Source organism: Mustela putorius, unplaced genomic scaffold (genome assembly GCF_011764305.1).
Source record: "Mustela putorius furo isolate JIRA1106 unplaced genomic scaffold, ASM1176430v1.1 tig00003845_pilon_pilon_pilon, whole genome shotgun sequence".
Taxonomy (NCBI): Eukaryota; Metazoa; Chordata; class Mammalia; order Carnivora; family Mustelidae; genus Mustela; species Mustela putorius.
The window spans coordinates 31306906-31334763 of NW_025421998.1; the positions used below are offsets into that span (position 1 = coordinate 31306906).

The window sequence follows — 27858 nt, forward strand, 5'->3', positions numbered from 1 at the left end:
TGGACTGCTGCCTAGGGCAGGTCGGATGGTGTGGGTCTGCAGAACAATGTGGGGGTAGGGTACACTTTTAATAAGTGTAGTGGGTGAGTAGGTTTGCTATGGGAGGGGAGCTGGAACCACATTGTAGAGCTACCCAGTGGGGGTTGGAGTGGGCAGTCCATAAGAGAGAACAGGGGTGGGAGGCACTGCTAGCAAGCTACATAAAGAGTGCTTGCAGTAGTTCTGTAGGTGTCTGCATATCCAGGCTGGGGGACAGGGTAAGGAAATGGTACCCATCAGCTCTTTTGTTCTTGGAGAAGTCTCCTAAAATACCTGCTCCACAAGCACACATTCTGCTAGTAAATAAATTAGTAAATAATCTCCTTTCCATGTATCCCACATGTTTTTCAAACTGATGTTTCCATGCTATATCTCAGTATATATATATCAATCACAATAGCCAAGAAGTGGAAGGAAACTCATGGATGGATAAAGAAAATGTGATATATGAAGACCTTGTGTCTTTATCCACACAAGCCCACTACAGAGAATTATTCCACCTTAAAAAAAGCAAATCTGCTCTTTGAAATAATATGGATGAAACTTGAGGAAATTATGCTAGGTGAAATAAGCCAGATGGAGAAAAACAAATAGTGCATGATCTCACTTATATGTGGAATCTAAAATAGTCAAATGCATAGAAGCAGAGATTAGAATGGACAACCATTTTGTACCCCTTTGGGCCTGGAGAGAGGGGGAAGTGAGATGATGTTCAGAAAGTAAAATGTTTCAGTTATGCAAGATGTATAAATTATGGAGATCTATGTACAGCAACATGAGTATACTTAATACTGTATTGTATACCTAAAGTGTTCTAAGAGGGTATATCTCAAGTGTTCATACGCAAGAGACATCTGTGAGGTGATGGATATGTTAATTAGCTTGAATGTGGTGATTATATTGTTATGTCTACAAAATCAAGTTGTACATTTTAGATATATACAGTTTTTAATTTCTAATTGTACCTCAGTAAAACTGTAAGGGGATTAAATTAGAATCTTTGTGGCCAAATTCTTGCATAATTCCTATTGAAAATCTGAAGAGAAATGATCTATCTAGCAATTTAAGGTAGCTACCACAGGAAAGTTCTTAAAATTAGCTGTGATAAGTATGTTGCTACTACTTTTGTAATAAATAATTTTCCTTTATTGTACCTTTCTGTAGAATTATTACCTTAATGAGATGTTCAGTTGCTTATAAAAGACTTGTGTCATAGACAGAAATGATAAGTAGAATCTATCTCATATAGAATGATTTAATTTTTAGATTAGTTTATTAGTGTTAACATTGGTTAGAGTTCTAAGTAAAGTTAAATGCTAAAAATCACATAATTTTACCTTAAATTGCCACTGATTTCACACTAGGAGAAAATTTGAGTAATTTAAGATGAACCTATTTTTAAGCTTGGCCAATGAGAAAAATATCCTCGTTTTCCATATTAACTGCATTTATATTACCTTTGTGTAGGTCTTAAGGTTAACTAGGTATGTTTTGCTTGTTCTCAGTGAGTAATAGGATTCTTTGATTGTAGGAAAGCACAGTCAACTCTTAGCAAAAATGGAATTCCTTAGATTGATATCAACAACTCAAGGAATGGAAATAAAGACTGAGAAAGTAGGCTTGGAGAGAGGTGGGATGAGCTACTTCAGAGCTAGCAAGGAGGAACTTGAGGTCTGTCTCTATGCTGGTCATTTTGGTCAGAGCCTACTGCTAGAATGAAATAAACTGCTTTGTCTCTTCATTATCTAAGTAGACAGAATCAAGATTCAGAATTCAGGGGTAGGGTTTTCAACATCCCTTAAATCTGCTTGCCTGTTCCTTCGTATACTAGAGCAGTGAGAGAAGGGGCCTTACACAAGGATTCTCTAGGAACCTTTCCCATTTGCTGTGGCAACTCAAAGCCAGTATTGTCTGTCTCCACACTCGTCATAGAAGGTGGAAAGCAGGTGCAGCCTGGATAGAAGCTGAGCCTGTCCAGTACACTGCAATCTCTGTCTCCTGTTTCAAAGCCAGTAGGAACTTGAGGGCAGCTGCCCATAGGAAACAATGTCATTGGGATTTCTAAACACAGAATTCTAAAGACAGTATGATAAGTTGTCATTAGGCAAAAATTTTCCAGGGACAAGTACTGTGTAAAAACTTCCATGAAACTTAGTTCTTTTTTTTCATTTATGCAATGTAAAACTTTTCAATTTCCAGGAATAATATATTCTAAATTGGAATTTGTTCAATTACTTATATTGACTTAATTTTCCGATGTCATTTCCTCAAAGGTGCATATTTGTCTTTCTTACATTCTGCTCTTTTTCCTGTAAACAGTGATGACATCGAAGTTCGGTTTCCCAGTGACACTCTCTGAGACCCTAGAGAGAGTGAATATGTGAAAGAGAAAAGTCCAATAAGAGAAGCCAAAATAATTGTGGCTTATTTTTTTTTTTAGATTTTATTTATTTATTTGAGAAAGAGACAATGAGAGAGAGCATGAGAGAGGAGGAGGTCAGAGGGAGAAGCAGACTTCCCATGGAGCTGGGAGCCTGATGCAGGACTTGATCCGGGAACTCCGGAATCATGACCTGAGCCAAAGGCAGTTGTCCAACCAACTGAGCCACCCAGGCGTCCCAAATGTGGTTTATTTTAATAGATTCTCTAGCCAGTAACCCCATTTCTGCTTAACCTGATTTTCTGACGGTCTTCAAGTTTTTCTGAACTCTTTATTATTTTCATAAAAACCCATGTTAAAGTACCTTAAAAGTCCTTTTTAAAATTTTCATTCTCTTTCCATTGAAACGAAATTGTTTCAGGTAGCCTACAAGAATATCTTAATGTGATACCTTCTAACAGACTTCTGCCTCTTTTACTTTTTTAGTATTCCATTCTAAGATTAAACTTAGTATTTACTTCAAGTAATGTTTGTGTGTGGCATAGATGGAGCAAAAGTATACACAGATACCCTGTAAAAGCAGAAATATTCCTAAGTAGCCTGTTAGAGACATATAAATATATAGAGACATATAAAAATCAAATTTTCCATCTGAGTCATAGTTTACAGCTAGAGGTATTGTGTAGGTTCGTTTTTTGTGTGCAGGATTGTCTTGCCAGCACACCACTGTTCTGACACCCACAGCAGGACGATTGTTTCAGACACTTAGTGGCAGACACATAGTACCTCCCTGCTTCTGAGATGATGGCTCAGACTTTGGTATACCAAAGTCATGGACTCCTGTTAGAAAAGGCGTCTTGCCTACATAGTATTTTGAAGCTTTTTAGAGGTAGAATAGGGCCTTTGCAAACAGAATTATGTTTTTAAATTTGTCTTTAACCACCAGTTCAAATGCTGAATTAGTGTTGTGACAGTTATTAATTGGTTTGTGAGGTTTAAATTTTGGCCCAAAGTTAGCTCTTTTGCAAATTGTTATTAATGAGTAATGGTTCTACAAAACCGAGAGTAAATTGTGAACTGTTACAATGGCTTCATTCCATAGTTGAAATGGGCTATAGTGTTCAGTTACCATTGATTTAATTATTTTCATAAAGGTATATTTGTAGTTACTTTCATTAAAAAATTCCGGACACCTTATGGATTTTTTTTTGTATTTTTCTGCATTTATTTTTATTTTTTATTCATTTTAATTCTTTTTTGTTTACTAAGTTAAATTAATAGAGTGAATGTTGATGCTAGAAAATCATATACATGGAATTCTTTCTTATTTTAACTGGAATCTAATAATCTATAACTTTAAGATACCAAAATTTTTTAGGTAAAGTGCAAGATGCACCTTTAGTCCTTTAGTAATATCTGTGTGGAAAAGATCGGAAGTCTGAACTCCACATGTTAGTGGTTTGTTGTAGCCTGTAGAGAAAGAATGAAAACCATATGTGGTAGGAGACATTAATAGCCCCGATAGTTCTGTTGACAATCTTAACATACCATTTTAAAAAGATGAATTTTGGGGGCCAGATTGATACCATTAGGCTCCTCTGCCATTGCAGAACAGTGAAGACAAAAGCACTCACCATCTTAATATTCACAGGACTGTGCTAAAGAATAATGATTTAAGATCAAGACAAGAGTTAACTGCCCACCTCACCAACCAGTGGCCTTCCCCAGGAGCTCTGGATGTCAATGCTGTTGCCTTGGATACGTTGCTTTACCGAAAACACAATAAACAGTGGTATGAGTAAGTGTAATACTTTTTTTTCCAACTAATTACAAATTTAGTTGTACCAAAACACATGGTTATCCACTTTGGTTTCTCACTTATTCTTTATGAATTCATTATTAACTTAGGGCAAAAGTAGAATTTAAGACTACTTTGTCTTGATAAAGTCCGATTAAGGCAGTGAATATGTTAATGTTTTGAAGCCAAGGCACCCTGGGGAAGTAAAATAACTAAGAAATTCTTATGCAGTATTGTACCAGCTACCCGCTTCTCCCTTAAGTCTTCAGCCAGTCCTTCAGTTACGTCTATGAGTTTGTATTCAATGAGCCATCTATTTTTGAATTTTAGCTTTGGTATTTGTATTGGTTTAGGATTAATTTTCTTGCTAGTTAGAAAACACAAAATTCCATCTCATGATAGATTGAAAAGATATTGTTCTTAGTAGGTCTGAGAAAGTTTTGTTTATTTTTGAGAAATCTAATTTTTGGAGGCTATAGAAAATATAATCACGCCACCTGTGGGCCATAAGATTCTTTTTGTATTTCTTTATCCCACTATTTAGGACTGTTACATTAAGTCATAGTGTTGAAATGTTGAGAGAGCTGCATTCCTTTGGAATAGGCTATATTCTTTTGGAGTATCTCCATTTTGAAAGATAACATAAAAATTGTATTACCTTCTCTTGGCTTTTAGCCACTCTTCCCATCTTGATAACTTTTTCAAGATCTTTATTTTCCTCTCTTTGGCTAGTTTTCTGATCATTTCCTTCTGTCCCTCTATCCCCTTCTGTTCTCTCCCTTTCCTCCCTCCTCCCCCTCCGTTTCTTCTCTTCCTCCTTCCTCCCCTCCCTTTCTCCCTCCCTCCTTTTTTTTTTTTTTTTTTTTTTAATTTCTTCTCCACTCTTCTTTTTAAGCCCTTATTTTTAAACCTCACTGGTAGAGAAACACATTTCCATCTGGGCTTCTTAGGGTGCTTTTCACTAGGTAGTTAGTAACCAGACATTTCTACAGGGATTGTTTCAGTGTAGGCAATTTCTAACTGCTTTACTGTGTGATTTTTTTCATCTATCAAAGGGAGTGCTCAAAATCAGTTTGACCTTCTGTTGCTAAAAAATGCTTCTTTTGCTTGTTTGTTTCACTGATTGCTAGAGATAAGTAGAGAAAAGTGAGCAGACTGCTTACAGAATGAATCAGTAGAACTCTCTTCAACATCTACTAACCATGGTGCTAAGTATGATTCTAGGTGTTGACTGAGTCTTTCATGGATTGAACCAAGTTCCCTTATATACCTCTGAAATTTATAAACAACTAGAATATGTCTTCTTATGTTGGTCTATAATTTTATTTTTCTGTGACATATATAAGTAATAAAAATATTAGTTTATTCATATTTCTGATTGAAAAACAGAATCTATTACAGTAATTGGTCGACTTATCTCTCTATAACACATGAGATGCTCCTGCTTTTATAACTATAAAAATATTATAACATTCACTCCTGATATTAAAAGACTAATAGTATGCTTTTTATTGCAATAACCACATTGTCACTTTAGATAATAGGAAGTAAAATATTTTAGCCAAAAGACCTGTATGTAGACCTGCCTGTAAGACCTACATCTTGAGGCACCAGTGAGTCTGAGTGGAAGAGTTATTTCTAATTTGCCTGTGCATGTAATAATGACTGGCTTTTATGAAGTATTATGGCAGCAGCAAAAGTAATTGCAGTATCAAAAAAAAAAGGAGTAAAATTGCTTGTTGGTCTGTCTAGCATGGATCCAGACTTTATACTCCTTGACTCAACTGCTCCACTTGCTGAAGAGGGAACACTCTTGCCTTCTCAGCATCGTCCTTTCATCTGGCCTTACTGTTGATATTGGTGCTCTTTTAGATGGCCCTCCTACATTCCTGAACAGAATGTATGCAGCTGGGCTGTAGTATGGAGATCACTGGACCCAGAGTTTAGGGCCAGGACTTGGAAGTAATCTCTGCTACCCTACTTGCTGTGTAACAACAGTAAGCAACACCTCTTACCTTCTTCACATGTAATTCTGGGGGTAATGCCTCTTCAAGTCAGTAATAAATTGCATGGCACCTACTACTTCTCAGGGAATCTTTATTTGTGTTCTATATAATCTCTTTGGTTTGGTTCTTATATAACTTTGTATCTTCCATGTTTCAGAATATGCATTCGCCCACTGTCCTCAACTCTACTTTGTTAGAGTTTGTAAAAGTTACGTAAAATTAACGTGACCAGCAGATCCCCAGTTTTGAAAATATAATCCCAACTTTTTAATTTTTTAAAAATTTTTAAATTAACATATAATGTATTATTTGCCCCAGGGGTACAGGTCTGTGAATCATTAGTCTTACACATTTCACAGCATTCACCATAGCACATACCGTCCCCAGTGTCTATAACCCAGCCACCCTATCCAACTCCCTCCCCGCAACAACCTTCAGTTTGTTTCATGAGATTAAAAGTGTCTTATGGTTTGTCTCCTTCCCAATCCCATATTGTTTCATTTTTTTCCCTCTCTCCCTCCATACCCCCTACAACCTCATGCCCTGCCTCTCAAATTCCTCATATCAGAGAAATCATATGATAATTATCTTCCTTTGATTGACTTATTTTGTTTAGCATAATACCTAATCCCAACTTTTCAATGTAAAAATGGAGACTGGATTTCCAGAGTAGTGCTCAGTAAATCATGTTTGAAACAAATCATTGTTTTTCTCAGGATCTGGTTTTTGCTCCCCTCAAATCTGTAGTGTAAGCCAAAGCTCTTGAAGTAACCTCATCACTGATTCCTCTTAATTTGACCAGTAATGTTTAACAAACATTTATCAAGAACCTGCAAATTATGGAACTGGTGGCTAAACCTCTTAATAAGGAATATTAGTGCTCTTGATAATTTGGAGAAAGAAACTGGTCCTATAATTAGTCATTATGTGATATTATAATTCCCTGCTAAGAATATGGGATGTCTGCATTTCTCTAGGAGCTCTGTCGAGTTAGCTCCAAAAGGAATGATATAGTGTTGTTTGATTTAATGAATTTCTTGGTCTAGTTGCCATCTCTTTTTTTTTTAAGATTTTATTTATTTGACAGACAGAGACAGCAGAGAGGGAACACAAGCAGGGGGAGTTGGAGAGGGAGAAGCAGGCTTCCCACTGAACAGGGATCCGGATGCAATGTGGGGCTCTATCTCAGGACTCTGCTCAATCACAGGACACCGGGATCATGACCTGAGCTGAAGGCAGATGCTTAACAACTGAGCCCTCCAGGCTCTCCTCCTTGCTCTCTCTTAAAATGAGTGATGGGATAACCTGGCTGAGTTATTACCTACTGATAGAAGAATCCTTTTCACAGTAGAATATCTCACACTTATTTTCATTTACTATACTCTTTATAAAACTTTTAAAAAATCTCATTTCCAGGGGCACCTGGGTGGCTCAGTGGGTTAAAGCCTCTGCCTTCGGCTCAGGTCGTGATCCCAGGGTCCTGGGATTGAGCCCCATGTCGGGCTCTCTGCTCCACAGGGAACCTGCTTTCTCCCCTCTCTCTGCCTGCCTCTCTGCCTACTTGTGATTTCTCTCTCTCTGTCAAATGAATAAAATCTTTAAAAAATAAAAAAATCTCATTTCCAGTTTTTTCTTGATTATTTAGACCTGGCAAGGTCTAATTAATTATGCTCTGTTTTATATCTTTTCCTTTATCTCAAACATAGGAATATCATGTTAAAATTTTTTAAAGCATTACAGATTGACTATAAAAATTCAACAGTAGGGGCACCTAGGTGGCTCAGTGGATTAAAGCCTCTGCCTTCTGTTCAGGTCATGATCCCAGAGTCCTGGGATTGAGTCCTGCATTGGGCTCTCTGCTCAGCAGGGAGCCTGCTTCCCTCTCTGTCTCTGCCTGCCTCTCTACCTACTTGTGATCTCTGTCTGTCAAATAAATAAAATTTAAAAGAAAATTTTTTTAATTAAAAAAAAAAGAAAAAATATATATATAAAATAAGGGGTACCTGGGTGGCTCAGTGGGTTAAAGCCTCTGCTTTTGGCTCAGGTCTTGATCCCAGGGTCCTGGGATTGAGCCCCACATCAGGCTTTCTGCTCAATGGGGATCCTGCTTCCCCCTCTCTCTCTGCCTGACTCTCTGCCTACTTGTGATCTCTGTCAAATAAATAAATAACATCTTTAAAAATAAATAAATAAAAATAAATTTAAAGAATAAAATAAAAAATTTAAAAAACTCAACAATAAATAATATATAAAACACACACATATAGCAATTCTTTACTTTCTTCTTCCAGTATGTTCTGTTTAGTGTTTTTTATATGCAAAGTCTAGGCCACATGATCTTATTAGATACTGGTTATATACTGTTACTAGAGTATATGTTATATAATCTTGTTGGATTATTGCCTAGTCCACTCATTTCCATCCTAAAAGATCAGATTCATTGTTGATATTTTTATTTTCTACTTAATTTTTTTACTCTTCTAAATTTGTCATTGCTTTTAATTTGGCTATTATTCACCAGATTATTGAGAATTATGAGCCTTTATATCCCCTTTGTGATCTATGTAGGCTAATTTTTTTGATGACTTATGAGTGGGTATAATTACTTCAGATGTCTTATAAGTTCTCTTTCCCATATACATTTTCCCAGTACTTTTGGAGTAGGACTCCCTGAAGCAATGAGGCTGCAAAAATCTTTTACAGCTTATGAGGTTTGCATTGACCTGATTCACATATGGCCTTCCCTTTCAGGCTCCCATGCATCCTTCCATTAATTTTAGATTAAGAGTATATAGATATTCTGATAAAGGAAATGCTTATTTATTCATTAAATACATTTCTATGAAAATCAAACTAAGAATAAAAAGAACAGCCCATCACTGGCTCCGTGCACATTCATGTGCCTCTACATCTACAGTGTGCAAATCTGTGTTTTTATTTTCTTCATGTGGATAATGTCTCCTGAGCCTAACACTCTTTTTTGCTCAGTGACTACCATGACTACCAGATAATGTAAATTATTATTGGCCTCACTACATCTATTGGGAAAATAGGTGATGTTGATTATCCACATAATGACTTCTGATCATTGATATAAAGTTTAAGATTGTAGAAAATTTATTAATAAGTGAATTCAAGCCTTTTGCTCAAGTTGCTTTTAATTTGCCTCTATTTGGTATCTGGTTTCCTTGTATAATAGCTTGTATTTGAGTGATTTAAAATTTTAAATAATTAGATATTAAAGAAAATGGGTTTTATTACATCCCAGATGCTTATGATACTTGACATGATTCCTTATCTTACTGTCTGGGGTTCTTACTTTGATGAAGAAAGATATTGCTATTTTAAAAAATCTACTTCAGGAAGCAGACTATTGATTGATTTGATGTGACTTGTGGGTTACATTTGAATCTTACAGTATGATGTTAAAGAGTCTAGAATTCTAAAATAGGACTTAGTGGTGACCTCTTAAAGGCAGAACTCCCGCAGACAGTTTACTCTAGGACAACATGCTTGTCAGAAGGAGCTGCCAGTTGTATTGGCAATCAGGTAGGAATATGGAAAAAGAATATGGAAATTCCTTGTCACTGTTGCAAACAGCTCGATTAGATTGCTCCCAGGTGGTGGCTCTGTAATTATCTTCATGCAAGGAAAATATTACATGGTACTGTTATGAGTATCTTTTGAATAAGGGACTTGACTTTGGCTTGGACTTTCCATTATTACTTCAGAAATCATGGTCTACCCAAGTTCTGTTTCTATATTCATTAGCATTTGGTTAAGTGAAGCCTATAGAATGCAAGCTTGTTCACTTAATATAACAAATTGAAGGGTAGATAGTTTCCACAATCACTTTCCACTTGGAAATGTAATATCTAAAAGGAACTTCAGTAGGTAATGCAGAAAGTTCATTTTATGTTGCTTTTATCAGAGGAGGCTTTTCTAGGCTTTCCTCCCCGCAGCTAGTGACAGCCCTGGATTGCTGTAAAATGTGCCCACGAGCTCTCAGTCCTTAAAATTTTCAAATTAATTTTATGTCTTTTTTGTTTCTGGGTATTTTGTTTGTAAATATTTCTAGAATTTTTAAAATTTAATATTAACTATCAAGTTTCCTATGATGAAAAAAACCAGTGCCAGAAGCTCATTTAAAGCCAAAAGTATAAAAACAAGCCTTCTACCTATTAGGCACAGAAAAATAATTAGGAAAGAAAATTTATAACTTTATTGAGTTCCTGCATTCCTGCTTTCTTTGTAGCTAAAGAAATAAACTTTTAATGAAAGTCAAGCAAAATTTTCAGTGATATAATTCAATACTGTATAGTTTACATAGTTAGTCTCAGCCATAAGGCTGCTCTTTAAGAAGATTTTTAATAAAACAGAAAACTAAATTTTTTTGTTCCTGTACTGAGAAGGAGATAGCCTAGATAGGGAACAGAATTAGAGCCAGGCTGCCAGGTTAAAATCTGATCTCTTCTTTGTGCCCCAGTCTACGCTGTATAAAATGGGAATAGTTGAAATCCCAACCTCTCAGGGTAGTCGTGAGGATTAAATAAGTTAATATATATATAAAATGTGTAGGGACAGTACCTAGCGTTTGGTAAGCCTTATATAAATACTGGGTATCCTTCTTCATTACATGTTGTATAGCTCATATGTGTTTTATCTATTGTAATAATTGTCAGTGGTTTCCTACAATAGCATTTCCTGCTACTTAAAAATATAACTAAGAATTCTTATATTTGACATTTGAAAAGTCGTCTGTTATAAAATGAGAACACTGCCTACATTGTAAAGTGGTAAAATTATTCCATCATCTCATCCTTCATTTCTTAGATGAAAAAAACAAATAGATACTGTTGTATATATCCCCTCATGCATAATATATGTACTTTCAATAAATTTGTAAGCTTACTGTGTATGTATGAATAGAGAGTAGCTCTGGAATAGATCATTTAAATTATATACTTTCTTGTAATATTATATGACATTTCTAAGAAATTAGGATTTTGCTACCTTGGGTAATAGAGGTTAAATCTGAAAAGCATATTCTTTCTCCTGGATCACATGTATTTGGAAATAATAATGAATTCCATTCTCTTCTTGAAATGTCAATAATACCAAAGCTGCATGCATTTCTTGAGTTGTTTTTATCCTGACAAAACAAATATGAGGAAGGTTAATAATAAGCCTTAATAACTTTACATTTATAACTGAATTTTTCCTCTATTATAATTCATTTCTCATTAATTTGTTTAATGGAAATTGAGGTCACAGTAGCAAATACACAAGGGAAGGAGGTTATCTTGATAGTGTATTAACAGAAATAGCTATGTTATTATCCTACATTTTTAAACTTCTAAATTGCAGGAATTTGTGATAATTTGTACTTATTATTATGTAAAAACCGTTTGTAAAAATTTCAAAACATTGAAGAATGTTTAAGTGCCTAGGAGATACTAGGTCATTATTAAGTTATGTCATTTTGGTTTCTGCATTAAGAGTAATCTGTAGATTTTCTGCTTCTATGAAAATTGATAATAACCAGAAGATTGCCAATTTCTCACGAGCTAAATAATCAAAATTGGTGCAAGGATTTAAATTAGTTTGACAAATTGTTTTTCTTTTCCTTTTTCAATAGATTAAACACACAGGCCTCCAGAGAGTATGGAGGGAAAAGTATAACAGAGATCATATTGTAGCAACAATAGAGACAGAGTTTAGGGGAAGAACTGGGGAGAAATAAACCAGAAATTCATTGAAGCAAATCATTAAAGAATATCTCTAGAAATTCTTTTTTGTGAGAAGAAATCCAAGTAGTATTTCACCCTTGTTTTACAGAAAAAGTTACCAAAGTCTTGACCAGTTATCAGCTGAAGTCAGCCTTTCTCAGACTTCACTGGATCCAGGTCAGTCACAAGAAGGAGATGGGAAACAAGACACATTAAATTTAATCAGTGAAGGTAAGAGAAACAAAATCTATTTGGAAATTACTGTTCCCTGCATTGCTGTGCTTTGGTTGCAGAATGCTGAAGAGCAGCAGTGACATTTCTGTGAAGCATGCTAGGAATGAAGCTGCAGGAGGATTAAAAAGTTCTGCTTTGGTCTTTTTTAACCTGTGCCCATTGGGCTTTCTGTGTCTCTCCCCAGTACTAAAACAACTTGATCAAGGTGGTCCCCCACTGCAGTTCAAAAGTCAGTTCTCCGCCTTTGTTCTGTTAAACTGCTTAGCAGCTTTGGATACAGCTGACTACTTCCTCATTCTTGAGTCAATTTCAGTAGCTCATTTTTTGGGTATTTTGAATAGCTTGGGAACAAATATGAGAGTTGCAGCTTTTCCTGCTCCTGCTTTCAGCTGTGCTCTGTCCACCCCTCTTTCCCTTGTTCTGCATCTTCCTGAACAACATCTTGGTTCAATAACAAAACATTTCAGGCCAGTTTCTGTGATCACATTTCATTGTCTAAGACTCAACCTGTGCATTTTTAAACTCCAGTAGCTTAGCTGGTTCAGAATTACTTTTTCTCCTGCCCCCAGCACAGGCTCAGACTGTGACTCTAGCACTTCGGGTTGGATAAGTGGTGAGAGTATGATACTGGTGCTCAGGTCTTTTATCTCTGCCTCCCAGTTCTCTGCGCGCCAGTGTGCGTGAGGTGGGGGCTGGCAAAGAGTTCCCTACTGCAGGGGGACCTGCACTACTCTGGGTCTCCATTTCCTCCTGCCTGCTCCACGGCAGTACATAGCACCACCACCCACGTCACTACATTCGCCTCCTCCGCCTTACCACTCCACGTCCGCTTACTAGGATGTCCTATCAGTGTTCCCTGCCACACACGCTGTCTACACTTGATTCTTCATCATCTTCACTGTTACTACCTTCTCTCAGCCGCATGGGGCAAGCTGCATGGATGAACTGCTGCCACGGCTCTTTCTTGGGTCTTTTCCTCTCTCATTCTTGTCCCCTTGTAGCCCATTCTCCATATAGTCATCAGTGATCTTAGAAAACATAAGAGAAAATATTATACCCAAACGTAAAACTCTCCAGGGGCTCTCAGTGACATTCAGAATACAATCCAGACTGCTTATCATGGCCTCCTGTATGATCATGGCCTTGCCAGCTTCTGCCTTCCCTTATACCCTGCACCCCAGCAAACTGACCTCCTAGTTGTTCCTTCAGGTTGGTTCCTGCCTCAGCGGTCTTTGCACTTATTTTTCGTAGGGCCCTGAAACTTCTTTCTTAAGGTCTTTGAATGGTAACATTTATCAGGTCTCTATTGAAATATTGCTTTAAAGAAGTTTTCATTGACTGCCATCCCTTAAATAACCATCATCTCCATATCCATCTTCACCCACCCCAGGCACTCTGTCACACTGCCCTCTGTTACACTATGATTCTTGTCCTCAGCTCCCTGCTAAAATGTATGCTTCATGAGGGAAGGAATCTTGTGCATATTTTCCACCAGTGTATTACCAGAGCCTGTCACATTATAGACAATTATTGATAGAGTTGGTAGAGTAAGTATATAATGAATGAATGTCATAGAATGTGAGGAACAAGGTAGAGATAGTATAGAGTAAAAATTCAATTAACAAGGAGGCTCAGGGGGCAGCTGGGTAGCTCAGTGGGTTAAAGCCTCTGCCTTCGGCTCAGGTCATGATCCCAGGGTTCTGGGATCGAGCCCCACACTGGGCTCTCTGCTCAGCAGGGAGCCGACTTCCTTCTCTCTCTCTGCCCACCTCTCTGCCTACCTGTGACCTCTGTCTGTCAAATAAATAAATTAAAACAAACAAACAAGAAGGCTCAGGCAATGGGAAATTATGTTAAGTTGAATTTTTTGCTTCTAAGGTAGTTGTTGAAATGTTCTCAGAGGGCTGTAAGTCTATTTTAATAGTTTAGTATATAGTGTATACTGACTAAAAATGAGTCTTTTTAATGATGTGGATAATAAAGATAGCAAAATAGAGTATCCTAGTGGCACAAAGGTAGGTGGAAGAGAGTAAACTGAATTCACTCTCATAATTTAGAATATGTATATTTTAAAAATTAATCCATTCTCTGAGTGGATTTTTTTATGATGACTCTTTGTGTAGAAGACACATTTATTTAGGATTTAAATCAGTTTATCATTATAGACATATTAATAGTAATAGGTTAAGATTGATAATGGGTAATTTTTATACTATAAAAACATGTATGTATGTGTGTGTATGTGTGTGTGTGTGTGTGATGAATGGGTGAAGCATAGAGAATCTTTAGGGCAGTGAAACTATTCTTTATGATATTAAAATGTTAGATACTTGTCATTATAAATTTGTCCAACCCATAAAACATACAACACCAAGAGTGAACCCCAGTGTAAACTGTGAACCCTGGTTCATAATGATGTGTTTGCATAGGTTCATTAGTTGTAACTAGTGTCCCACTCTGGTGGGGGAGGTTCATAAGAGATATGGAGATATGGAAAATCTTAGCACATTCTGCTCAATTTTGCTGTGAACCTAAAATGCCTCTAAAAAATAAAGTGTATGAATACACAGAGACAGGGAGAGTAAAGTGCTGACTTTAAGAATTCAAGGTTAATTACCAGATTAGGTATGACTTCCAGAATTTCCCTACCCAAATAGCTAATAAAATTATCAAAAAAAGAAAATGTTTGTCAAAAAATTTACCAACTAAAACAGAGCAACAAAAAAGAGCTATAATATATTTAGGATAATGTAGAACTTTAAATAAAATTTATTTTATTTTTTAAAGATTTATTTATTAATTTGGGAGGGTAGGGGCAGAAGAAGAGGGAGAGAGAGAATCTCAAGCAGGACACCCCCCTCCCCATGCCATTCCTGTACCGTGGCTTTGAGTGCAGAGCCCAGGGCAGGGCTCAATCTCATGACCCTGAGATCTTGACCTGAGTCAAAATCAAGAGTCGGACATTTAACTGACTGAGACACCCAGGTGTCCCACTGAAGAAAATTTTTTAAAACTTGATGGACATACATTCTTTCTACCCATAGTATCCTTCCCGCCCTCCCATAAAAGCCACATAGTAAGGAAACTATACTTTGATACCCTGATACAAGAGTGTCCTTTAGTTAAAAATTTCACAAACCAGCCAAATCAGCTAACTCTCCTGTGTGTACAAAATTATTATTCTTTAAAAACAATCATCTAAGTTGAGAAAAACAATTCTGCTAATGAAACCCTCCCCAGGAAAATAGTAATGAAGCAGGAAAAAAAAGACTATAGTACAACCATATGATTTTATTAAGTATCCTCAAACAAGCATCTAAAGCTGTAATACCATTTTAAATTAGAAATCAAAAACTAGGAACATAAATGTTCAAGAGGGGTGCCCAGGTGGCTCATTAGTTAAGCATCCAGTTCTTGATCTGAACTCAGGTCATGGGCTCAGGGTCATGTCATGGGCTCAGGGTCATGAGATGAAGCCTTGCATGAAGCTCCAAACTTAGTGGGGAGTCTGTTTGGGACACCCTCTCCCCCACTCCCCCATCCCCCACCCCTGACCTCCCAGCATGTGATCTCTCTCTCAAAAAAAAAAAAAAAATTTAAGAAACAGGAAGAAATGAATTGATAGTTCATTACTCTAGAAGAAATGGCAGAAAAGGCAAAGTTGTATTAGAAGAAAATATTAAAGAACAGCTGTCTAAAGAATAGATTTGAAAGAGATCTTAATATCAACATTGAAGAAAGGCAGGAAAACCAAGAGAATGAAAATATGATGTGGAAAGAAATAAAATGAGTTAGGAAGTGTTTGAATTAGAAGTCAAGCAAAGAAGAGAAAATTTAGGGGCACGTGGGTGGCTCAGTCAGTTAAGCATCTGACTTGATTTTGGCTCAATCTCACCATCTTGAGATTGAGCCCCACAGTGGGCAGGGGGGGTCCACATTCAGCAGGGAGTCTGCTGGAGATTCTCTCTCTTCTCTCCCTCTCCCCCTCCCCTGCTCACGGATGCATGCTCTCCCTCTCTAAATAAATCAATCTTATTTAAAAAAAGAAGATAGGATTTTTATATCAGTAGAATCACCGAAGAAGGTAAAACAGTGGAGCAGAACTAATACTGAGTCTGTAATCTGAGAAAAATGTCTGGAAATAAAAGACTGAAATCAACAAATTGACAGGGCTGACAAAGTACCTGAGAAAATTACCTGTATTAATCAACTCCCAAGTAGTATCTATTCAAATTATTAGATATTAATAATAAAACATATTCAGGGATTCTAGGCAAAAAGATCAAATAGCTTATAAGGGGAAGAGACTGAGACTAGCATTACACTTCTCTAGTTGTATAAAGTAACAGAACAAAGCTACAAACCATTCCAAATAACATGAAGTTAAAACAAAAAAAGACTTGTTATCATATAAGAAAAGAAATAGCAAGTAATAAATATAAGCTGGAATTATGAATTTCTAAAAAATAAAAACTCAGCATAGCAGACTTTGTGAGATATACTTAAAGCAGTAGCTAGAGGAAATTAATAATTTTTATATACTTTTCATTAAAAATGAAAAAAAATAAATGAATTAATTTTCTCAGCCCAAATGGTAGAAAAAGAACAAGGTAAATAAAAAGCCAATGAAGAAAATAGTAAAGGTGAAAACATAAATTGATAGAAATAGTTCTAATTAATAAAACCATTGTTTTAATTAACAAATTTGGGATCTAGCTAATTTAATCATAGAGGAAGAAAGAACAAATATATGAAAATGTTGGGGATAACTGATAAATACAGTATGAAAAATTTAGAAAATTATAGACCAGTATTATTTATCCATATTGATATAAACTTTCTAAATAATATATTAGTGAGGAGAATATAGCAACACATAAAGAAATGATACATAACTGTGCAGATTTAATCCAGGAATGTGAGGTTGATTCGATATTAGGAAATCTATTAATGTAATACCATATTCATAGATCTAAGATATAAAAAGTTATCCCCACAGATGGCCAGAAAAGCCCTGGACAGAATTCAACACCTGTGTGACACAAACACTGAAGACAAAAGAACTGAATAATACTTCCTTTCCGTGAGTATGTGTGAACATCTCTGTCTGGAAGCCAGCATCTTACTTAATGATACTAAGATACCTTATATCTTAGTTAACATTATACTAGAGGTAGTAGCTAATGGCATTTAAGGAAGAAATGTCTAGAGACATGAAAATTGGATTTTTGCAGATGATAGCATGAACCTGGAAAATGAGAAATAATAATACTACACAATAAAAGTCCTATAAAGTAGCAAAATATAAAATTATACAGAAATCAACAGCTTTCACATGTACAAGCAATAAGCAATGAGAGACTCTATTAGCTGTAGGGAAGAATTTAAATAGCAACAGAGAAGATAAAATATTTAGACAATTTCTTGTTAAAGTTATTCCTTTTGTGAGAAAAGCTAGAAAGCATTCTTAAGAGACCCAGAAAGGGGCACCTGGGTGGTTCAGTGGGTTAAGCCGCTGCCTTCGGCTCAGGTCATGATCTCGGGGTTCTGGGATTGAGTCCCACATCGGGCTCTCTGCTCAGCAGGGAGCCTGCTTCCTCCTCTCTCTCTGCCTGCCTCTCTGCCTACTTGTGATCTCTCTCTGTCAAATAAATAAATAAAATCTTAAAAAAAAAAAAAAAAAAGAGACCCAGAAAGAGATCCTTTAAGTCTCCCCTAAGTTAATGTAGAGTTAACACACTCCTACATATGCTTTTATTTTCAAATCCATCAGTCACACATCTCGGAATTCACTCCAAAGAAATACTTAAATGATACAGAAATACATATGCACCAGATTATCCTGCTCATTCAGTATTCCCTCACATTCTGCACTTTTCCCTGAATGCTTATCAGTTTCGAAGAACTTCACTAGCTACCCTTTTTAAAACTGAACTTCCTATTTTGAGGTAATTATGGATTCACATGTGGTGAAGATCTGTATACCCTTCACTGGTTTGGCTCCATGGTGACATCTTACAAAACTGTAGTATAACCTCCCATCCAGGAAACTGACAATACAGTGCAGTGATTTCATTCAGATGTACACGTCATCCTCAGTGTGTGTTTTTAGTTCCACATAGTTTGATTACACTCATAGGTGTGTGTCTACATTGCCACAGCCAAGATATGGAACACGGGCACCATCCCAAGGATCCCTTGTATTACTAATCATACCTACTTCCTTCCCAGCCTTGCCCTATGTCTGCCCCTTCCCCAACCCATGGGAACACTAATATGTCCTCCATGACTGTCATTTTGTCATTGAATGATGAAGAGTACCGTATAAATCAGACAGTATATAGCCCATTGGAATTAGCTTTTTTTACTTAGCATAGCTCCCCTGAGATCTTTCCAAGTTGTTAAACGTATCGGTGACTTATTCCTTTATTTGTAAAAAAAATTCCATAATATGTATTATCACATTAAAAAAAAAACAACACTCATTGAAGGATATCTAAGTTTTTTAGGGACTGTGAAACTCTACTCTCATCTGAATGTCTATGTTCCCCAAATTCATAATCTCTGGTATGATGATAGAAGAATGTGGGAGGTGATTAGGTCACAAGGGTGGAGCCATGATGAATTCGATTAGCTTTCTTAAGAGGCACAGAGAGCACCCTGGCCTCTTTAGTCACCTTTGGACACAGTGAGAACCTGCTGTGAGCCAGGAAAAACAGGCGGTAACTAGACATAGAACCCACAGGTAACTGCCTCCGAGATTTCCCAGCATCCAGAATGCTGAGAAACAAGAAACAGTAAATACCTTTCTGTGGTTTTTAACCACATAGCTGATGGTATTTCTGTGATAGCAGCCTGAATGGCCTATGCTGCAGTGAATATTGGTTTGCAAATTTTTCTGTGAGCCTAACTCCATTTTTCTAGAATGAATACCGACTTTTGATTTGAGCTCAAGGTATGATCTCAGGTCCTGAGATTGAGTCCCACATCAGGATCTGCATTCAGCCTGCCAGAGATTCTCTCTTCCTCACCCTCCACCCCTCCCCCAACTTATGCATGCATGCTCTCTAAATAAATAAATAAATAAAATCTTATAAAGATCATCTCAGAAGTTAAAGTGGTACCATAATTGTTGGTAGAAAAGGGTGAGAAGTTGGCATTTTTTTCAAGGATTGGTTAAGCCCATATGTGATAGTTGTGCTAGTAACTACTAGCAACCCATAGTTCAGCAAATCTAGGATGCCTTGGGTTTTAAAATATACCAGTATTTAATTTAGCCTCGAAAAAGAGAAGAAAAAGCCAACAATTAAATTATAACACATTGTCTACATATCTCTTAGCATTTTTTAATATTTATTTTGAGAGATCCTTGGGGCACCAGGGTGGCTCCACCCTTTGGGACCTAACTCTTGATTTCACCTCACGTCGTTGACTCAGGGTCATGGGTTCGAGGCCCTTATTGGGTTCTGTGTTCAGCACAGTCTGCTTAGAATGCTCTCTCTCACTGTCTCTCTGACCCTCCCCCTGCTTGCACACATACTCTCTCTAAAAGAAGACCTTTAGACTTTCAAAAAAACTTTTATTGTAATTCACATAAAACTGACCATTGTAAAGTGTACACTTCAGTGGTGGTTAGTGTACTCAGTGTTTTACAACCATCACACTAATTCCAGAACTTTGTCATTTACCCAGTAAAGAAGCCCTGCATCTGTTAGTAGTTGGTCCCAATTCCTCCCTACCCCCATCTCTGGGTAACTACTGATCTACTTTTTGTCTCTTTGGGTTTGTCTGTTCTGGACATTTCATATAATAAAACCATACAGTATGTAGCTGTTTTGGTCTAGGTTTTTTGTTCTTGTTTTTCTTAAGTAGGTTCCATGCCCGTAATGGAGCCCAGTGCAGGACTTGAATTGATAACCCTGAGATCAAGACCTGAGCTGAGACCAAGAATCAGAAGCTTGGGGCACCAGGTAGCTCAGTTGGGGGTCTGCCTTCAGCTTGGGTTGTAATCTGGGGGTCCTGGGATTGAGCACATTGTCAGGCTTCCTGCAGTGGGGAGCCTGCTTCTCCCTTTCTTCCCACCTGTGGTCCCTGTCTCTCTCTTTCTCTCTGTCTCTCTCAAATGAATAATGAAACTTAAAAAAAAAAAAAAAAGTCAGAAGCTTAACTGTCCAAGACACCCGGGCACCTTCTGTCTAGGTTCTCTGACTTAGCATTGTGTTTTCACAGTTTGTCCATGTGGCAGCAAGTATCAGTGCTTTATTCCCTTTTATGCACAAATAATATTCCATTCATTTGGACATTTGGATAGTTTGCACTTTGGGGCCGTTATTAATAATGCTGTGAACATTCATGTACAGGTTTTTGTATGAAAATATATTTTTATTTCTCTTGGGTATATAACTAGGAATGGAATTGGCTGGAACATGTTTTAATCATTTGAGGAACTTCCATACTTTTTCCAAGTGATTGTAGCATTTCATAGTCTGACCAGCATTGTATAGGGGTTTCATTTTCTCCACACCTTGACCAATGTTTGTTATTGATGGTCTTTTTAATTATATCATCTAGTATGTGCGAAGTAGAATTTTGTGGTTTTGATTTGCATTGTCCTAATGCGTATAATGTTGAACATCTTTTCATGTGCTTATTGGCCATTTGTATATCATCTATACAACTATCTATTCAACTCCTCTATTTAAAAATTGCATTGTCTTTTAATTTTTGAATTGCAACAGTGTATTTTGGATAGTAGACCTTATCAGATGTATGGTTTGCAGATAGATTTTCCATTCTGAGGAATGTCTTTCTACTTGCTTGCTAGTGTTGACTCACAGATTTTTAATTTTGATGAAGTCCCATTTAACCAGTTTTCCTTTCGGTGTCCCATCTAAGAAATCATTGTCTAATTCAAGGTCATGCAGATTTACTTCTATGTTTCTTTTTCAGGGTTTTATAGTTTTAGATCTTACATTTAGGTCTTTGATCTATTTTAAGTTTTTGTATATGGTGTGAGCTAATTGTCCAACTTAATTCTTTTACAGGTAGATATTCAGTTGCCCCTGGACCATTTGTTGAAAAAATTATCCTTTCCCCAATTAAATGGTCTTAGAATTCTTGCTGAAATGCATTACCCATACATGTATGGGTTTATTTCTAGATTCTCAGTTCTGATTTGTTGGTCTGTTGGCCTCTACCAGTGCTACATTATCCATTGTATAGTAGCACACTGTCTTGCTTTATAGTTAAGTTTGGAAATCAGGACAACTTTGTTCCTTTTCAAGATTGTTTTGGCTATTCAGGCTCCACTGAATTTCCATATGGATTTTAGAATCAACTTGTCATTTCTGAAAAAAAGGCAGTTAGAATTTTGATGGGGATGACACTGAATCTGTAGATTAATTTGGGAAATATTGCCATCTTAATATTGTCTTCTAACCCATGGAAAATGGAATGTTTTCCCACTTATTTCAACCTTGAATTTTTTCCAACAATAGTTTGTAGTTGTCAATGTACAACACTTGCACTTCTTTATTTGAATTTATTTCTAGGTATTTTATTCTTTTAGATTCTATTGTTAATGGAATTATTATTTTCATTTTCTGGTCATTCATTGCTTCTTTCATTTTTAGACTTTAAGCGTAGATTTAAAAAATTCATGTCACTCCTCTGTACCTATAAGGAAAAGAAAAGTGAATTCAGTTACAAAGAACTCCATATTCACAGTCAATCTCTTCTGAATATGAAGACAGACATTGGCTGCTCTGTCTGTTCACAGTATCATTCTCTGTGACAACAGTGAACCATTTCCTAACATAATCCAGGTATCCTGGAAATCAATACCTAGAAGTAGAGATCCTTCTGATTCTCTTTTACAGCTCTACAGTACCTCATTGTGTAACCGTGTTAGGCATTTAGATTTTCATCTTTTGCATTACTGTATGATAATCTTTATATTAAAAAATGTTCTCTAAGTATATATTCCCAAAGAATTGCAAACAAGACTCAAACAGATACTGGTGTGCCAATGTGTGCAGCAGCTTTTTTTTACAGTACTCTAAAGGTAGACACAACCCAAGTATCCATACAGATAAATAGATAAAAAGTAGTATAAACATACAGTGGAATACTGCTCAGCCATGAAAAAGGAATAAAGTTGTGATACATGCTACAAAATGGATGGGCCTGAGAAAACATGCTAAGGGAAATAAAGCCAGACACAAAAGGGCAAATATTGTATGATTCCACTTGTAATAATGATATATGATAGGCATATTCATTGACAGTAGATTGGAGTTTCCAGAGACTGGGAGTGAGGGGACAATGGATACTTATTGCTTAAATGGGTAGAAAATTTGTTTGGGGTAATGAAATTTTTGGAAATAGTGGTGATGGTTGCACAATACTGTGGATGTAATTAATGCTACTGAATTGTACATTTAAAATATAAAATTTGGAAAGACCATCTAAAGCAGTTGAGTTCCAGGAGCATTTAATAAGAATTCCAGGGCGCCTGGGTGGCTCAGTGGGTTAAGCCGCTGCCTTCAGCTCAGGTCATGATCTCAGGGTCCTGGGATTGAGTCCTGCATCAGGCTCTTTGCTCAGCGGGGAGCCTGCTTCCCTCTACCTCTCTCTCTGCCTGCCTCTCTGTCTACTTGTGATCTCTCTCTGTCACATAAATAAATAAAATCTTTAATAAGAATTTTAGAAAGTTGATTCTGGCCTGAAATGGGTCAGTAAGCTTAAACATTAAAAGGGTCCTTGAAACATCTAAATGTTTTGACCCTGAAATAACACAATAAACATTTTAAATTGGAATTTAACAACTACTCTTCTGTATCTTTTTCTAAGGTTGTTATATTTTCCTGTATTGTGCTTGTCAGCAAAACTATGAAGTTAACATAGCTAGTCATCTTTGTTATTTTACAAAGGAAAGGCTCAGAGAAGACGCCTTTCTTAAGGTCATACAATTAAAAGACATAGGAGCTCTCTTGGTCCCAACACTGTTCTTATGGAATCATGACTTGTTAGTTATATAATTATTTAATGAGCATCTCCTATGTGCTCAGCACTGGGAATATAATAAAGAACACAAGAAATTCCATGTCCTTTCTCAGTGTATGGTTTAGAAGAATGGAGAGCCCCACAGTTATCATACAGTATAGCTAGGTAGGTTAGAGTTCAAAGGACTGTAGGAACACTTCAGAGGGGCCATTTGAAACTATAGATAGCATTCAGAAACACCTGCCGTCTGGTTCAGTTTAGACTTCTCTAACTGTGTAAGCAAAACTTAAGCTTTTTATCTATTCTGGAAACCTGCTAATTTTCAAAGACCTCAGCCCTTCACAGCCTCAAACCAGCCACTTCTAGCTAGTATTTGCAAACTTAACCAGCTTTGGAAAGAACCTGTGTTCCCCAGCTTTGAAAACAGATCTGCCAGCCTTCCTCACGGGCCTATGGGAGTCCAGGATGTGACAAAGTTCCTGAGGCAAGGTAGAAGCTGAATAAATGTTCAGTAAGTGGGCTGAAGCTCTCCCAATCCAGCCCTCCTCCTGAACTGAAGCAGTTTTGCTTCTGCTGCATTACTTAACCTACACAGGGATTTCCTGGTATTTCTGTGGCCTGGGCATTGGTACTGTTAGTTTATTTCCTTTACCAAGGGAACATGAACATACTCTGAAAAAAAGGTAAAGTTTTTATTTTTTTCCTAAAACATGGTATCTCAAACTTTCGTAACTAGAAATGTTATGAGGAGCACACATAATCCTCTGGTAATGTTTTTTGAAGGATGGCATTGAAGTTACGGAAATATATAACTGGCTATGTTTTGAGTACTTTGTAAAGTTATGTAAGTTTTTAGCTTTATAGGATCTTTTGGTAACATTCTTCAAGGGCAATTAAATATTTGTGATTTAATCTTAACTTTCAGGTAAAGAAGATACCCCCTCATTACTCGGTCTCTGTGGATCTCTAACATCAGTGGCAAGTTACAAATCTCTAACAAGTCTCAAATCTAATGACTACCTTGCAAGTCCCACAACAGAGATGACGAGTCCAGGTCTAACTCCATCCTGAAAAATTTTATGTCAGAGCCAGAAGTTTTTATGTTGCAAATGTTCTATTTACAATAAGTTTGACTGCTGGGAAAACCTTTGGAATTTTATATTGTTCTGGCACATGTCTGGAATTCTATTGCTTCTATTAGAGAATTCAGTCCACTCCATGTGCCCTTCTGAGAGAAAATGATCCTGCCATTTTAAGATTCTTATATTTGTCACTGAGGAAGTTTAAAAATGAATAGGCTTTAAAAACCTTCAAATATCCTCTAAATTAATAATCCATTGCTAATTGTGATGTAAATTTATTATTCAGCTGATTTTCATGTATTTAGATGTACTATAATTGCCAGAGACTGAGTTCAAGGTTTTATTCCAGAGACAAAGCTAAGTATTTTCTTTTACTTTTATTCAGTGATTATATTTTCTAAAATATGATTTAATTTCATTTTTCATTCATTTCTTCCTAGGTTTTGATGTTTAAATGCCTTTTTTGTATGAGGAGGAGGTTCTCAGCTGGTTTCGTAGTGGCTTACTCACTTTTTCTTTAATAGTTATCATTTGGTACAACTTTCCATTAACATTTTATAAATTTTGTAGGAATGTATCTTTAGGCCATTACTAAATTTGTCAGGGTCCTAGGGAAAGTGTTTTACATCATTTTGGTAAAATGAATAAACTGTTTTCCCAAGATTTTCTTAAAAGTTTATTTAAAAATATCAAATATTCCTCAGTAGTTGGAAACATTTAAAAATGTAGAACAGATGTTGAAAAGTATTTTATTAGGAAAGACTTTGAGTCCATGTAAGGATTTGAGAACCTTCAAGTAAGGATCACTAGAGTCTTATCATACTCAACAATATGTCTGACATACAGTGCTGTTTTGTTCTCCCTTATGTGTAACAATGAATCACGCCATGTTAATGTTAAAAAACCGATGTTAATGTTCGAAACCCCTACACTTCTACAGGTTAAAAAAAAAATTAGTTTCCTTTTTAAAAAAATTATGCGCTATAAAATCTTTTTGCAGTTTTGGGAATTTATAGATTTCATCCATCAAAATCCCACCATATTGAAAGAGAAAATGTCTGAAGTATATTTTCTATCGTAAGTACTATGAGGAAAACATGACCAGTTGTGCCAAAGACGTTTTATACATTGTTTACATGAAGAGGACACAATACTTAATGGGGACTTCATATGCTATTTTTGTTTATTAATAAAACATTACATTCAAACTCAGTTGCTTGACATGTAGGAACAGTACAACAATTTATGAGAGGAGGCAAGAGTGCTGAACATACTACATCATTCTTTGTATTAGAAATGTGGGAGTGTGGTGGTTCTCTGCAAGATTTAGGAGCTTTATTCTCATGATTTGGAATTTAAGATCATAAATAATAAGAATGCCAGTCTTATAAGGAATTTCAAATGAAGTCATTTCAGGAACAAAGGAGGCCTGGAAGCCATTAAAGTAAGTTATCCTAGAAGTACCAGAACATACTCAGAGTTTTTACTTCTTTAGTACTTGTAAAAATGCAAATATTCTTGAAAAATGGTACCTTTAACAATTTAGTGGTATCTACTCTTAATTCTATATACCTTATTATGAGTGAGGTATCCGAAGCAATTATTAATGAGCATGGGGATGGAAGGAAGATAAAAAATGAGGACAGTGAGAACCCTGGGAGGAGGGAGAAGGAAATGGCTAAGGAGAGGAACTTGAAAATTCTTAGGTTGGCCTTAAGCTCTATTGCTGCCTTCCTAAAAAACGATCAGAATGTTTCAAATGCTTTATCCATGGTCCACTCTCAACTGATATTTATTGTTCCTCAATAATTTTAAAAAATCATTGTTAAATTTTCCATACATTTTTATAATAGGGGAAGGAAATTCAAGATTCCATAATTGATCACATTTTCCAGATTTGTCTAATGCATACAGTAACTTATGCATCTTAACATGCTGCTATATGCAGATTTAAACATGACATCTGAGGATCATGACTTTTCCTCCTTTCTTGGAGCTCCTGGTATAAAATTCATCTGCTAATGTGAATTCAGGTTTCTATACAGTTCATTTCACACTAGTTATACATGTAGTTAATGTTTGCATGAGGAAACAATGTATGTCTCAATCTTTAATTTTAGGTGGTGGTGTTTACTGTTTACACACCCTACCCAAAACAGAATGCTGAATTATATGCTAATAATTCCATGTGTATTTTGTTGCCTTGATGTACTATACTTGTTGCATGTATATTAAAAGTTTTGTACCACGCATTAGTAGTTATACTTTTTCCTTCAAGACAAGTTACTGGATTCAAGTTGTACACTGAACTTTGTTTTAGCAACTATGGTAAGTGTATATTACTCAGCACTAAAATATTGATATGACAAAAAGTTTTGGAGAAATCTTTATTTCAACTCAAATACCTTTTATTTAAAAAAATAACATGATCTGCTTTATAATACATAGTATCTGTTGAAATGGTACAATACAGGTAGTGATTTTGGTAGTGCTAATAACATAATTATATAAGAGCCATGTTTGTTTTCTCACCATAAAATGGAAACATCATCATCTTCCCAGCACCTATGATGGCATCAAGGTGATGTCAGCATTGAATGAAATGATATAAACTAAGTTTTTATTTAAGTCATCTTTATTAGATTTACACATAAGTTTTCAAGTGGTTAAAAGTGTGTCTCAAATTTACAACTTAGGGAAATTCTTTGTCAAAGTTCCTACTGTTAGGTAAGATCTCCAGTTTTGATCAACAAATACGATGGATTACTTCTGAAATGTCACACAACTGCTTTGAACATCAGAGCTCTTAAATATTTTTTAATTGGTTCCCTTTGTTCTTCTGGAAGCAAAGCAGCTTCTATTTAGTTTTAGAATTAGTCCTTTTTAACTGATAGGAAGGGGCCGATAAAAATCACATCAATGTCCTTATGGTCCCTTTTCAAAGTCTATTCTGGTCCAAACCAATCCTTATTATGTAAGTCCCCATTTCCTATAGCACTGTTTATTTCTCTAAAAACCAAATGAACCCAAAGTTTCACTACATAAAATTCAGCCTTTCTACAGGTGACACATTCTGGTGTGTGCTGTGCTCAACTGTGCTACCTTCTTTTCTTTTCAGTTAAAATAACTGCTGGTCTTGGGGGAGGGGGGAACAAGAACAACCACTCTATAATTATTAGACCTGTACCAAAAATACTTGCTTGGCTTCCAGTTGCCTTCCTGTTTTTCCTTCCCGGGACTGAATTCCATTGCCTGATTGAGACTCCCACTGCCAGGTGCCAGGTACGTTTAATTGTCTTAATCTTAAAAGCATTTCCTGACACTCCCTCTCTGCCCCCAAGCTCAGTGGAGAATCCTCTGCGTCCTCATCATCCCCATCACTCCCTTTGCAGCCCTCTGTCAATCAGTAGCTCTGCCTCTATTTGTGGCCTGTATCTGAAGCACTTCTACTCTCATGTGCTTCTTAAACTGCCAACCATGTAAAAAATCTGAGGAAATGTTAAATGATAGGTTAAAATTTATTTTAAAAGTTCATTTTGGAAAAAAATTAAAACCTGAAACACGAAACTTTCCCATATCCCTGGAA

The 27858-nt window shown here is 36.3% G+C and overlaps 1 protein-coding gene across 5 annotated transcripts in view; it reads left to right on the top strand.

Moving 5' to 3' along the window:
- Positions 1 to 26524, top strand: part of RUNDC3B (RUN domain containing 3B) — a 143568-nt gene extending 117044 nt beyond the window's left edge. For 3 of the 5 annotated variants that reach the window (XM_004739654.3, XM_004739655.3, XM_045089762.1), the window contains 3 exons: positions 4071 to 4217; positions 12062 to 12183; positions 24116 to 26524. In XM_004739654.3, the coding sequence (XP_004739711.1) occupies positions 4071 to 4217; positions 12062 to 12183; positions 24116 to 24261 (415 nt within the window). In that variant the 3' untranslated portion in view covers positions 24262 to 26524. The remainder of the gene's footprint in view (positions 1 to 4070; positions 4218 to 12061; positions 12184 to 24115) is intronic. The other 2 variants (XM_004739658.3, XM_004739659.3) reach the window with 1 other exon arrangement.
- The last annotated feature ends 1334 nt before the right edge of the window (positions 26525 to 27858 follow it).